At 41.5% G+C, this 15,004-nt stretch overlaps 2 protein-coding genes across 2 annotated transcripts; one reads left to right on the plus strand and one right to left on the minus strand.

The window, feature by feature from the left end:
• Positions 1-1,373: 1,373 nt before the first annotated feature.
• On the plus strand, positions 1,374-10,889 carry LOC116602025. The gene is made up of 8 exons (XM_048734095.1): positions 1,374-1,874; positions 3,728-4,143; positions 4,928-5,035; positions 5,322-5,532; positions 6,074-6,231; positions 6,506-6,620; positions 7,044-7,128; positions 7,598-10,889. The coding sequence occupies exons 1-8, from the start codon at positions 1,671-1,673 to the stop codon at positions 10,732-10,734; spliced, it is 4,434 nt and encodes a 1,477-aa protein (XP_048590052.1). The 5' UTR covers positions 1,374-1,670; the 3' UTR covers positions 10,735-10,889.
• Positions 10,817-14,612, minus strand: LOC5518431 (lipid droplet-associated hydrolase). The gene is made up of 3 exons (XM_001638276.3): positions 14,307-14,612; positions 12,467-12,668; positions 10,817-12,023 (listed from the first exon to the last, which is right to left on the minus strand). The coding sequence occupies exons 1-3, from the start codon at positions 14,533-14,535 to the stop codon at positions 11,489-11,491; spliced, it is 966 nt and encodes a 321-aa protein (XP_001638326.2). The 5' UTR covers positions 14,536-14,612; the 3' UTR covers positions 10,817-11,488.
• Between the last annotated feature and the right edge of the window lie 392 nt (positions 14,613-15,004).

The raw sequence follows: 15,004 nt of genomic DNA on the forward strand, positions 1-15,004 counted from the left end.
TTCCAAATGGTATGGTTCCGTTCGCGCGTTCGCGCGAATAACTCAAATCTGTAATATTGAGGTATTTTGGTCAACCTTCTAAAAAAAGGCCGTGAACTGAAATGCCCAGGTCCAGTCATTCGTGACGTAGATAGAGATGTGAAAATGTATGCGCGCTAAACCGGTTCCCGTCTTCATGTTATTCCTGAAGATCGTTGTGTGGTTACAAGTTTTACCGTCATCTTTATATCTCAACCTGGTAGTCAACTGAGTTTCTAACTTCAGGAAACAAATCTGCAAAATTCAGAAGATATTTTGTAGTTTTGCATTGTGCGCGCGCTGCATTCGCAATCAAGAATGGTGACATTCTCACGAGCGCGCGCTGTTTTTGAAACCTACAAAAAACGATATTTTGTTCTTTTTTTTCATACAATTCTCTGTTTTTAATTATTCTTCGCTTCATTGTAGATAGCATTGCAATAGAAAACACTTCGCCAATATTTTGTGGTATTGCAGTCTCTTAATTTTAACGGATTTAAGGAAAATACGCTGTTTTAGATTTTTCCGCCAAAACTTAGAATTATTTACTCGATTTAATCTCCTTTCGCGCGGCCAGGAAAATTTTTAATGATCTGTAGAAAATTCAAATTTTAATCAAATTTAATTCCCTTTTAGAATTTGAATGTTTATCTATGTTTTCTTTTGACTAGATTGATATAAGTGAAAGGTTTTAAGAACTTTTAGGATGTTCTTAAATTTTAGTGTATACAAAAATAAAATTACCAAATGAATTATTATTTAGAGAATAACCAATAGCAATAATATTTAAGGTTGTTATTATGAACACAATTCGATTCTGCATTTTAGAATGAATCAGACTATCAATTATTAGCAAGTTCTGAATTTTTTTTCTTTATTAAAAAGGCTATAAAAAAAGAGTGTTTTATTGTAGTTTTATTTTTTATCTTTAACAAGCTTCGTGATATGATAAGCATCAAGAGAGATACTGGTCTGGATGAAATAAAATAACCTGAAATGATAATGCCTGAGAAAAAAATGATGCGATTATGTACTAGCAAAGAAAAACCCGGTGATTGACTTTAGTTCCATATGGGATACAAAGTTTTTTCTTGGAAATGACCGGATCGTCTGTCAATTTTTATCCATGTGGGTTGGGAGCATTCTGCAATGTTACAAAGGCTCAATAATCTCGCATTTTTAGTGAATTCATTGACAAGGGCCATGATCAACTGATACAAAAATGTCAAATGGTGTAAATAGAGTGCATATGGTATAACTTGTCTTGATTCCGGGTTTATTTCTTTTTGAGTCGCCTATTGATACGATCAATGCGGGACCCACTGCAACGTTGCCAAAACAATCTTTTACTTCTGGATAATCGGCTGATTCTTGTCCATGTGAGTAGAAACGATATCGATAATCTTGCTAGTTGCTTATGACAAAGATAGTTTCCATTCAATGAACAAGGTCAACGACAAAATGATTCTAGTCACACCTATTCCCTCCCGTCTCTCACGTCACTTACTCGAATAGAACCGTATTTTGACAACAATTCGAGCGAGCGCATCCACGGATCTTACTCGCTGAGAAATAACACAACAATACAAATGTAATTCACTAAAATACCGCCAGACCGAGCTTTTGGCGACGGCGGGCGAAAATGACCAGAAATGAACTGGCTGAATTTCTCTCAAGTTCTCGTAACGTTTATTGTTTGTCTTCACGGATCACTGGCTCAATATTACACGAGCTCTTGGTTCAGGGGTGGTACTCCTGGAGCTTCTTACAGGCCAAATTCTAGTCGTTACTACTCTGGCTTGAGCTATGTGCCGAATGGATGGTACCAATGGATGCATTATTGGAAGTCTCGCCAGGTATGGTGACACGATAGGATAAAGAAGTTTGTCAAATTAGTACAAAGATAACGGATGGTTGTTTGGTGACAGGTGACTTGTACTTTGAAAGGTGGTCGCTGTTTACTCTAATTATTATAATTTTTTCACATTCATTCGCATGTCAATTTAGATTATCAAAGTCTCGAAATTTCTACAACTGACTTTTTATCGGGCTTTCTTTTATACGCTGAATTTATTCGTTAGTTTTTAATTTGGCATCGAAATCATCCTTAACAAGTGTAAATCAACAATTTGATCATCAATTTTGACAAGAAAAGCCGTGTTTTATGTGTATATGTGGAAGACATTATTTGCTAAGATATACTTCTTGCACAATCATTTCCAAATCGTTGCATTTTAGCTCGCTCATTGACCCAAAATAACAAGTAACGACGGGTGGCCAGTTTATTCAATTGTCTTTTATAATAGAGTTCCGAAAACTGTACCTCTTCTCCCCAAATAGACATAATTTTTATTGAAGACAAAAAGTATAAGGGAGTTCTCAAAGGGCGTTGTTTGTTTGATGAAAATTCTATTCGAAACTGTTATACCAAATCGTAAACATAAGAGCATAAGCAAAACAACATGTGGATTTAAGAACTTAAATTTAGAATTTGAGTAAACAATACGCCCACCAAGATTTAGGGCAGCAAAGATAGGAGAGAGATGCAGGAGAACATCAAATGGGGCAAAGCAAGACAAGTGAAAGGCGCGTACACAGGGGGGTGCCCTTGGGCGCCAAAAAGTGGGTCATTTCTTATTAACCCTATTCAGACTGGGGGGGGGGGGGGCTTTTCCCTCTGGAAAAATTGCTATAACTTCTGAACCATAGCATAAAATTTGGTGACTTTTCCTAAAAACTATCTTCGGACGTTTTGGTCTTATTGACATGCCTAGGAGACGCTGCATGTTACCATGGCAACCGTTTTTCACACATAGGTTTCCCAAAACCTAAAAAAAAGGTGAATTTTCGTATTTTGGTCCTATTCCTCAGATTTAAATGCCCCTTTTGACTTTATAAGTTTGTTTACGTTGCAAGTTTCACAACAGCGCTAGAATTTTTTTACCTCGGATATTTGGGGGGGAGGAGTGGTTACATTTTGCTCTCTCATAAAGCTGTTGCTAAAATGTCACTGGATTTATGACACTTTAAAAGCTAATATTTTGCATTTATCATTACTACGAGCAGTAATACATGCATGCAAATACTTTTTTCTGTCATAATTCCATTTTTTTTATTTCGCAAAAAAAATAAGAATCCAAGATGGCGGAAATTCTTACAAAAAAATGATTACAAACGTTTTTATGGCCTTTTTGCATTGTAAAGCCGTTAAAAGGTTGATTTCAACATACATGAATGATGCAAAATGATTTCAACCCGATATCTGATAATTTAGGAAATATTTGAAAGAATATCTAGACACCGTATTCATGACGTCATTGTGACGTCAATATTGATTCGAACACACCCAAAATAGGGCCAGACAATTCTTTGCATGCTGGTGGTCATTGTTTGTTAGTTTGATGGTCATAGTCTAAGCGGTCCATGAAATACAGAGGTGGGGCCCTTTTAGCCCCCCCCCCCCCCCCCCTCCCAGTCGCAGACAGCTAAAAATAGCCCAGTCTCGTTTTTTTTCATAAGATACCTATGACTGCGCAACCCCCCCCCCCCCCCCCCCCCTCGGTCAATCCTGGGTACTCGCCTGCATGTTGATATCTATTAAGCAATGTACGAAAATGAAAGTTCTTTGGTTTTAAGCAAAATGTAATTAACAATGCATGCGTATTTTCCCCGAGCTTAGGTTAATATACTCTGTTTTTTTTTTCCAAAGGGAACCCAAAACGGCAATCCCTTTACACAAAGGGTGCCCTACAGTGGCTTCCGGTTGTGGAACTATCCTCGACAACTCATAACACAGACTAAGCAACAGGTTAATGGAGCTCATAATCCACAGGTAGCCTATCAATATCCTGTGCTGTTGTCGCCACCACAGCTAACCCGTACTGTAAACAATCCTGGCCCACCACAGGTATTCCGTACTGTAAACAATCCTGGCCCACCACAGGTTTTCCGGACTGTTAACAATCCTGGCTCACCACCACAGGTACCCTGGACTGTGAACAATCCTGGCCTACAACATGTACCCCGGACTGTAAATAATCCTGGCCATCCTGGATCACAACAAGTACCCTGGACAGTAAACAATCCTGGCTCATCTTCATTGGAAACGCGACTATTTACTCGTTTGTAAGTAGGTCGCCACGATAACCCACTACCAAGCGTCTACCACCAGGGAGTGGGGAGGGAGGGTGCGCGCACCCCTTATCAGGCAAAAAGAAGTGCATTTCTTATAGAAGGATCATCATCCATATAATACCTATGATTGCGCCCCCCCCCCCCCCCCCCCCAACCCCCCATCAAATCCTGAGTACTCGCTAGGATTATCGTAGATCTTTTTGAGGCCCCAATTTTATTATTAATTATTATTATTATTATTTTTGCTTAAGCAATCCTCCTTCAAGTCTTCTCACCCGTTTTTAGTGTCTTGTTAAACGAGATGTTGTTGATGGTGTTAGCAGTTTTAGGGGTGTTGTTGGTAGTGAGAGTGGGTTCCATGTTCTTTTAACATCAATTTAATTTATTAAAACGCCTGTTTTGTCAACAGCAAGAATTTTCTGTTGTCGTCTAGCCTTTGGTATTAGTAGCCTCCTACGCGCCGCTCTTAGAGACCGCGCTTCCCTAGGCCCCACGAGCGCCTGCTCCACAGAGCGGCAAAACGAGCCAATCCAAATCAGTGGAAAGTTTACCTTGGCTGTTTCTTGCTCGCTGTTTTGTTTTGGCGGGAACACAGGGTGCGGCATTCTAACATGGGTTTTGATTGGTTGTTCGCAAACAATCGGCGCTTGATCGTGATTGGCCATGTAAAGACAATGGCTAATTCGTTTTGCCGATCTGTGGAGCAGGTGGTGGTAATGGTGATGATGATAGTAGGTATCACTTTAGTTTATTGTATCGTCTGTTTTGTCAACAGCAAGAAATCTTCCTTGAAGTCGTCTCGTCTCTGTAACCCTGGACCACCCCTACCGGAGAGCAGGCGTTTCAAAAACTGCCTCGTGATAGGAGACTCAATTGCTATCGGGTAAGAACTGAAGTAAAGGCCCGCCGAATGGTATTTAGCGATTATTGACAAGCACGTGTGTATGCGGGGGGGGGGGGGGGGGGGTGGGTAGGGGGAGATTGCAAAGGTAATTTACCACCTCCACTAGTTACCATCTATACTACTACAGGGTTTGGACAACGAATTGCTATGGTATGGGATGTTTTTTGGTTGTGTCGCCCTAATAAACAATTTAAAAAATCACCAATCAAAATTTGTTGAACTTAATGTAAACGCAGCTTTACTGATAGTCATTTTTCACCCCTAGATACATGCCGGCCGTGAGGTCAGAGCTCGGTGGGCTATGCCAGGTGCAACACGCGCCATTCACACGTGGGTCGGGCGCAGTCGACTCGAGGCTTGGAGTCAAGTGTCTTCGATACCTTCTCACTACCACAGATATGCAACCAATCAAATACGACGCTATAATCTTTAACTTTGGCATGCATGATATCGACTATAACCAGCAGTTTCCAGAGGTGAGTGCTGGTGACATAAGGGCCGCGATGGTTCAGTGGTACATACTGCGGTTCTCAAACCAGAGGACCAGAGTTGAAATCAATGTCAGGTCGGCTAAGATTTTTTTAGGTTTCAAAAAAACTATTTTAGATGGTATTTTAGATATTTTCGATACATTGTCTTCCAATATCAAATAAAACAATAACAAAGGTGTATGCGACAAGGTCTCTTCAAGGTAGAGGTCCGGCCTTTAATTTCCTTTGATTATCCTGTATTGGGAAACGTAATAGAACCTGTGAGGACATCATCCTAGGGGAGACGCGCGCGCTTCCTGTGTCCCCGAACTCCGCGACGCCCTGGGTCCCTGAAGTTGTGAGGACATTGGTCCATAGTATTATCTTCAGTAATAAAGCTTACACTCCAACTCACTTAAAGTCTAAGTGCTATACAAAAACTAGCATTTCAAATTGCATCCCATTTACACGTGGTTTAATCATGTTTCACGTGGGGTTATCATTACACTCCTCTCTTATACTAGTCTTATCTTACAAAATATTCTAGGAGTTCGTGTCTCTGGAAGATTACAGAAACAACCTCAAGAAACTCAAAGCTGCCTTCCTCAAGACCGGTGCTAAGGTGGCGTTTGCACTCACCACGCCTTTCCCGTCAGATCCCCAGAAAAACAGACGCGTCATCGAGGTCAATCAAGTCGCTCAAGGGTGCGTACGCCTGCACATTTTACTGGTCAGCGGCTTAGTTCAATTATCACCTTTCATGTTTATCGTGTCTGTGTCGATGAAGACTTCGACAACCAATGGATTTTATTTTCCTAATGAGAATGGTTGATTTCGGATTTCGTGCAGATTTATTTTTACCGAAGTGCTCTTTCGAAGCTCTTCCGAAGTGTTTAGCTTCAGGCACTATTATAAAACGAATTGAAAAGCCAGATACGAAAGTTTTTAATAATCTCATGCTTTCTTCATTTCATTTCAGTGTGATGAAATCAGGGCACAGGGTACCCGTCATAGACTTGTATAATGTGATTGTCCAGAAGTGCGGCCAGCCCCCCTACTCAAAGTGTCCCATCATGAAGAGACCTAAGGACGTGGTACGTTACGCCAGGAATTTGTATCATGAGATAACTACAAAATCAAATGGCATAACAAGAAACGCTACGGCAAGCCTTTAAAAACTAGGAGAACTATGCGTAGGGATGGTAAAAGGGGAATACGACAGCACAGACTTGAAGTGTTTGTATTGAACGTCTCTAGTTTCGAAGACGTTTCGATTTACAATCCTCATCGTCGGAGCGAAATGATCAAAACATTAGCAAAACCAGAGAATAGAAGTGAAATTCCTTTACTCTTGGTGATTATTTCTATCCATTAACCAATTCGAGTTCTAACTTTCGCCCGGCCAGAAAAAGAAAATCATTTTCTTCTTAGGTGGTAATGACAGTCTTTAAGCAGATGTTTAAAGATGGGGCCACATAATTTTACACAATATGTTTTAACCTTTTTGTTTTTTGTAGCATTTTAACAAGGAGGGTTACGAGATATTGGGCAAAAGAGTAGCAGCTGTGTTCAAGCTTCTTTTGGCGAAAACTCCACCTAAACGTAAGGAATTAAATTATCTTTTATTAGCAGCAATAATTATCATCAACTGCGCATCTTCTTTGCGCAATTCTTGGTCACGCTTAAGAATCTTCTAATGCAAAGGAAGTGCTAACGTGACTTTAGGTAGAAGTAACAAAACGGCAAATACGTGACACTAGTTTATCGGATAGCAGCGTAGGTCACGCTCGAGAATATATGTATCAAGCTGGTATCCAAAAGGATCACAAAGTCTAATTGGGATTCCTTATTGTCTTTAAAGGCTTATGGAGTTAACCGTAGCCCAAAACTCGTGACTCGGCCAATTTAAATGTCGAAAAAATTTAAGAGGGTGAACCACTGACATTTGCAAATTCCTGCAATGATAAACTGATAAAAGCATCTATTTCGAGGTAATCCCAGCATGTTTTTGAGAAATTGAACCTGACTGATTTTGCTTCTTATTTGCTATGTATCCTTTCAATTTTTCCAGAAGTACTGACGAAATTCAAGCGAGGCTTCACAGGATTATTCTACCCTCCCCCTTTCGGCTCCACCGTGTGTCCCGACACCTTGACCCGCTGTCCCGCGGGATCCACCTGCTGCCCGAGCGTGTTCTCTCTGACTGGCTTTGGCTGTTGCGTCATGCCTAATGCTGTGCATTGTCAGGATAAATGGCACTGCTGTCCCATGGGCTCCCTGTGTTCCAGCAGCTGTAACTTCGCTCGTTGTAAATGCGTGCAGTTTGTGCTTACTGCGCATGGGCAGATGACGCGGTATGAGAACGAGGCTGCACGGAAGATTCTCCCTGGGTCAACAATAATGAGGCCTGGTCACCCGGTCCCAAATTCCAACAGGGACCCCACGAAGCAGAATTCCGTATTTGATGGTGCTCGTTCTCAAAGTTCCAACACCGTACCTTCTTACATGCTGGGCTCTGATACGCATGTGCAATCTGAAGCAGCCGGAAATGGTAGGGAGGGAAGTATGTCCCAGTCCCCAGAGACGTCATTAAATGAGGAATTAGAAAGTTTGATACTCCACAGGCATCCCATAATGAGAAAAGAAAAGCCTGAGCATGGTAGTCACGTGAGTGATGAGAACGCGACGCGACCTGGGTTTCAAGGTAAGGGGGAAACGGGGCGACCTGGGCTCCATGGTGATGGGAAAACGAGGCGACCTGGGCTCCATGGTGATGGAAAAACGAGTCGACCTGGGCTCAAGGGTGATGGAAAAACGATTCGACCTGGGCTCCATGGTGATGGAAAAACGAGGCGACCTGGGCTCCATGGTGATGGAAAAACTAGTCGACCTGGGCTCAAGGGTGATGGGAAAACGAGGCGACCTGGGCCCCAGGGTGATGGGAAAACGAGGCGACCTGGGCTCCAGCGTGATAGAAAAAGGATGCGACCTGGGCCCCAGAGTAATGAAGAAACGAGGCGACCTGGGTTCCAGGGTTATGGGAAAACGAAGCGACCCGTGCTCGAGAGTGATGGGAAAGCAATGCGACCTGGTCTCAAGGGCATGCAAAAAATGAGGCGACCTGGGTACCAGGGTGATGGGAAAACGAAGCGACCTGTGCTCGAGAGTGATGGGAAAGCAAGACGACCTGGCCTCAAGGGCGTGCGAAAAATGAGGCGACCTGGGTTCCAGGGTGATGGGAAAACGAGGAGACCTGGGCTCGGGAGTTATAGGAAAACAAGGCGACCAGGGCTCGGGGGAGTTGAAAATATCAGGCGAGCTGGAACAATACGGGAAGACACAAGGGGGGCTGGGTACGATAGCCATGATGTTACGAGAGGGTCTGCGCTCTATGGTGTCTCCCGTAATAAGAAACAAAATCGACACGAGCTGTCAAGAAGGAAACATTACAAGGTTACCCCAGAGACGCCATTAAAAAGTTTAAAAGTTCACTCGAAAATTAATGATACACCAAAGACTAAAACTCCTAGCTCGGAATTGATCAGAGGAGAAAAAAACGTGCCTGAAATGAAGCAATCCGGCGGAAAAAAGGTCACAAATGTTAATGTCTATGGTTACTCTTCTGGTGAAACTAGTGGGGATGGACCGGAAAACTTGCGTGAAGTATTACCGACCGGATCTGGTCACGCAATACACGTAGAAAATTTCAATTATGTTATTGTGACAGACAGAAGAAAAATACTTGACGACAGTGAAGAAGGAAGTGCTAGCGTGACTTTAGGAAATAGTGACACAACGGCAGGTATGCATGACACTAGTTTAGCTGGTCGCAGCGTGACAGGGAAAATACGTGACGGTAACGGCGCAAAGGATGCTGGTCGCGTCAATCAATGGGAAGATGCTTTGCTTGTTGGTAACATGAACGATCGACCCAAAACAATCAGTTTTTCTGCTGAGGTGCCCGAGATATCTGGAGATCAACCCTATAAAGAAACGGGAAGCGCAGATTTTGCAAGCGGAAGCGGAAGCCTTGATAAAGGAGTATCCTGGATTTCAGCAAATTTAAGAAACGAAAGTACCTTATTGTCGAGTAAAATTCCGGTTCCGGAGATCACCGAAAGTATAGATTTTGCAAGCGGAAGCATTCGTGAGGTGCCTTCAAGTACAGAAAATAAAGGGAACAAAAACAAAATACTAGAGAAAAATGATCAGGGTAAAATGATAAACGGAAGTAAAGTCTTTGAAAGTGGAAGCGGAAGTACAGATGTAGGGATAACCGGAAATCAAAATGAGGTAATCAGTGCAAGTGATGTGCGTGCAACCGGAAATTCAGGTTTTGAGTCTGGCTCTGGTTCTGGTAATGTCCATGAAATTAACGATTCCTGGAAAATCCACGAAAGCCAGACAAACGGTACCCGTGCTAGAGCTTCCCCGTTTCTCAAAACTGGAAAGGGATCTGGAAACGATGCTAGAAAAATACCAATTCCATTGAGCCATGTAAAGAAAGCTTATTCCCATCAAAGCGGCGAGGACGATAACGAAACTAATTATGCAGATGTCAATTTTGATAACCTTATGGGGGAAGCTGATGGGAGTGCTGTGGAGCAGGAAGACGATATCATGACCGGGGTCTGGGCAGCATCCGGGGTTCTCCAGTCACCATTAGACAATATAGCTGACGACCAAACAGTTATTCACGGCACTGAAAGTCGTAAGGAATCAGGAACTTCAAAAACAGGGTCTACGGAACATATGGCTTTTGTGCCTGGTTCCGGTAAATCAAAACCAAAAAAGAACCTGTTATCGCCAGGTTTTGAGTCTCTAGCTCGGTATCTTAGTTTACCAGAAAACCCAATTTCAACCAGAAAAACAGGTTTTGAAGTGACCAATGAATTATGGCAGCAACAACCAGTTCAAAGTGGTTTAGCGGAGTCCCTTAAGACATATAATGCTACTCTACAAAGTTCAATGAATATTTCAAGCAAAGGGCCTAACGAAGCTAACAATGTTGATAACCCTGCAATAGATAATGGAACTCGTACGGAGAGTGAATCACCAAAAGATGTCACAACGGCAAAACCTGCTGCAAAAGCTTTGACAGGAACAGGCTCTATGCCATTCGACTATAGTGAGAACTCAATGGAATCAGAAGACACTAGTAGTGACGATCTTATGTTTGATAATACGGGGGGAGGGGGACTTCTCTGAGAAGGACTCCACCCCTAATATGACGATCATACGGGAAGGGACAATGGGTTGTTACTTGCGTGACACATAAAGTAACGCAACGTTCTCCAAACAGTTTGTCTATATTTTGATTGTATATTTTTTATGAAGTTTACATTAAATTGGTTTTATAGTGACACAGGTTTGTATTTGTGTGTGTTATTGGATAAATTTATTTCAGCATGCAAATTGAACAATTATTCATTGTTCTCATGCAATTTTGCCTGACTTGTAACCACGCAAAGAATAAACTTGTCCCAGGACACATTTCTGCCTTCCAGATATCTTTAGGGAAAGGGGAGGAGGTGAGAACTTGATAACGATTCCTTTGGCTCTGCGTCAAAGAGACGGGACGGTCCAGGTAGTTAAATACTTTTTTTCTCAGTTGTACAAGTTCTTAGGGGAATGAAATCGGACGTGGCGTCTAAATGAAGCAACCCTATGAAATATTCTCGCTTACAGGCCTGGAGAGGTACTCCTCTAACCAAATGGTGGAATAACCCGTACAAGATCTATTTTAGGGTGAAAATTATGAGACATTCCGAGCAATGACCATTGTATACAGCTTTTTTTGTTTTGTTGTCGACGGTCACACCTACCCTTTAAACCCAACTTTCCCCCGTCATTTCCTGATCGATGACGCCAATCCCTTGACAAGCTATTGTAGTCTTGAAATCCTCTACGGCAGATATGTTTGCAACACGTTGTCTCGTTGTCATGACGACAACCAGTGACGTCAAACCATGACGAGGTCGCCCTCCATCCAGCCCCAGACCTTTTTCGCGACCTCTTCCGACGCGTCGAGAACGAACGCGTGTTGAATATTATCGTCACAAACAATGACGTTTGCATCCGGGAACTTACGAGATAGCTCCTCGTGACACGTGCGCGGCACCCAAGGATCACGTGACCCGTAGTAGAAAACAAGTTTGTCCAGATTCTCCTGTACGCTGCTCGCGTCAATTTCTTTAATCGTTCCCAGGTCACGACCGATTCTCAGCATGTTCTCCATAGCGCGGTAGTTAAGGAAACCCTGAGTGGCACTCACGGTGCTGTCATGGCAACTGAACTTGTTGAAGTACATCCACCAGGAGATGGACCATTTCTGGAACACGCTGGGCATCAGCGAGAAGCAAAGAGTGAGAAAGAGGAACGGCCACTGCAGGTAGAAACACAGCACCCACCACAGGCGGCCCGAGGGAGAGTCCATCACGTGTTCAATGGTGGGGAAGAGAAGGATGCCTTTGATGAATTTGTCTTTGTCGTGATACCTGTAGAAAATTAAATAATTGGTCACGTGATATATGCAGAGATGAAGCCGCATTGTCACCTGTTTACTTCCGGTCAATTACTTAACGTAATTACGTAATTATTTCAAAATATTTCAAAATATTTCAAAATTGTAAAAGTAGTGTGTCTATTGGTTTCTTCGAGGATGTGACTGATAATTTAGGGGTTAAAGGGGTTAATTAACTAGGACAAATGTTGTGATTGGGGGTCAAGTGGTATATTAGGGGAGCGAAGGGGAGGGGAGAAGGAACGCTTAGAGGCGGGAAAAAAGGGCGAATTCGGTCCCTATTATAATACTTAACTAGGACAAATGTTGTGATTGGAGGTCAAGTGGTATATTAGGGGAGCGATGAGGAGGGGAGAAGGAACGACTAGAGGCGGAGTAAAAGGGAGGAGAAACATATCAAGCGCTAAAAAGCATCACCTCTTCATCATTTGCAGCACGATGTACGCTCCTATAGAATGCCCGACCAGTATAACCTTGCAGTCTTTAGGGATATGGTACGCGATGAAGCTAAGTTTGTGTGTTATCTGATCATCGAGGTGCATGTCGGTCGGGAATTCCTGCTCGTACTGCTTTGGGCGACCGCATTTGAAGACGCTCGATTCTTCGAGCTTTGTGTGACCTAAAAAGAAAAAGAAATAAAAGTTAGGCGTCGAAGGAGACATTATAGGCGAATCAGAAGCATAGGCACATAACATATGAAAAATGAAAAAAAAAACACACATGACGCACGATGCCTCCAATAAAAAATTGACCCGTTCGGTTTATCGTGTCCAGATATGAGCGTAATGGTCATGGAGGTATAAATCAGCATTATAAATACGCTTTTGGAAAATAGTAAGCTGTTTCAGCATTTTGTTCGTCTCTATAGCCTAGACCTTTAGTGGACCTTTTTGATGATCTGGTCTTACCCTGGGACTAGAGGTCCCTAAGCTATTATTTCAGTCGTTGTTTATTTATTTAGCTACATGCACTTTGAGCCTCTGAGAGGATGGGTTGAGGGGGGGAGGGGGACTTAAGCCCCTGGGGGAAGGGGTACTTGATATAACAAGATTTATTCTCTGCTTAGCAACCTAGTTTGAATCTTTAGGATATAATTATGGATTTCATATACGTGGATGTAACGCATTCTTTGCGGACTACAAACAACACATAGAAACTTGCTCTAAAATAACTGGTTATTGAATGAATTGACCGTTTTAAATTTTTGTTTATACGCAGAATGTCACCGCAGACTGATGGAACTTGTTTTGGTTCTACAAAAAAAAAAGAAAATCTCTATATAACCATCATATAATAACGTGCATCTAAATGTAAAACTTCTTTATGCGTTACCGCAACATCGTTTGCAAGATTAGGTGCAGAATAAGTTTCAAAATATACCAAATCCATAATATAAACCCAACGATCATTCAGCAATATTGAACATTCCAAACAATGTTTTTTCATACCTTGTAGGTAAAAAAGAATCGATAAAATTAAAAAAATAAAGGACAAAAGACGATGCATGTCAGATAAATATAAGCGTTGCTCTCTGTATGAGCTTTTAGAGTTTTGTTGCGACAAGGTATAATTTCCGGAATCTGTCGGATTTGACACAGGTGTTTTTGCTTTGAATCCGTAATTACGTCTCGCCCGCAAAATAAAAACAAACGCAAAAAAAATCTTCAATCATCATATACTTTCTAGCATCACAATTTCTATCCATTTTTAAAGTGAAATATATAAATTGATTTAACACAGAATCATATTTCCATATTTCAAGTTTTGGTACATCGTCAAATATTGAGTGTGTTTATAGCAAAATACCTCTTTCTTCTACTTCAATAAAAAAAACATTCACATTTGTCAGTATCATAGAAAATCTTCACATTTGTCAGTATCATAGAAAATCATTTTACATAGCAATTCATTTGTCAAACTTTTATATTAGTTATGTCAACGATAACTCATTTTCGCCTCGCTACAGTCGTCGCCATCTTTCAAACGGGTTTAAAGAACTGTCAAAACAAGAATGATATCCATTCGAAATGCGCTAAATGAATAATTCCTGAGACAAAAATATTCAAGCACACAAAATAGTTCAAATGATTTTGACGGCGGTTCATAGCCCGCTGCAGAAGAAAATTCTTCTGTAGCTAAAATTCTTTTTTTACAAACGGAAAAATGAACCAAATCGAAATCGCCGCAAGAATCATACCTAAAATAAAAATAAACATGTCGTATAAAAATACATTCTAAGAAAAAACAATTTTTTTACCTGCGTGGCCAACTCCATAAATTGGAATCTTTCCCCCGCTCTCGCTGAAAAGTGTAGCGATGAAAATATCGTAGAATTCGATAGAGCCAGGATTACCCGGGATTACCACAACACACACTTTTTCCGCATCTTGCCGAGGAGTCGCACACGAAATTTTCGTCGGGAGACCGTTTATAAGCGCTACTTCGTGCCTTACTATGGGGTTTCCATCTTCTGAGATGTTAGTCATTGCGACAGAGCGCAGAACGAAATTACTTTCTCTCTATTCCGCACTCGCCTGATTATTTATTTATTAGATCTTTAAATACCCCAAACATTATCTTGTCGGATCGCGCACGCGCAAAGAGGGGAAAAGTTTTCGTTCGCATTTTTTGGCTAAGCTCAAGGGATGATTAATTAATTTCTATCATAATATTCCATTTTATTTTCATTCATTTATTATTTTTTCGCGTATGCCAGACAGAAATAAACTTTTACCACATGCAAGAACAAAAATAACTAATCAATGTTTCCTTTATTATCTTTTGTTCACCCCCCCCCCCCCCCCAAAAAAAAAATCATGGCTCTCTTGCTCACCTTTCGTTCGATCTTTTGTTTATTCGGTGCAAAAACCTTTGGCGCTCGCGAGATCATGTTTTAATCAAAAAATATTTCCAAAAGAGTATTGATATTTATGTTTCTTGGTTTTCCTATAATTT

The sequence above is a fragment of the Nematostella vectensis genome, chromosome 11 (genome assembly GCF_932526225.1).
Source record: "Nematostella vectensis chromosome 11, jaNemVect1.1, whole genome shotgun sequence".
Lineage (NCBI taxonomy): Eukaryota > Metazoa > Cnidaria > Anthozoa > Actiniaria > Edwardsiidae > Nematostella > Nematostella vectensis.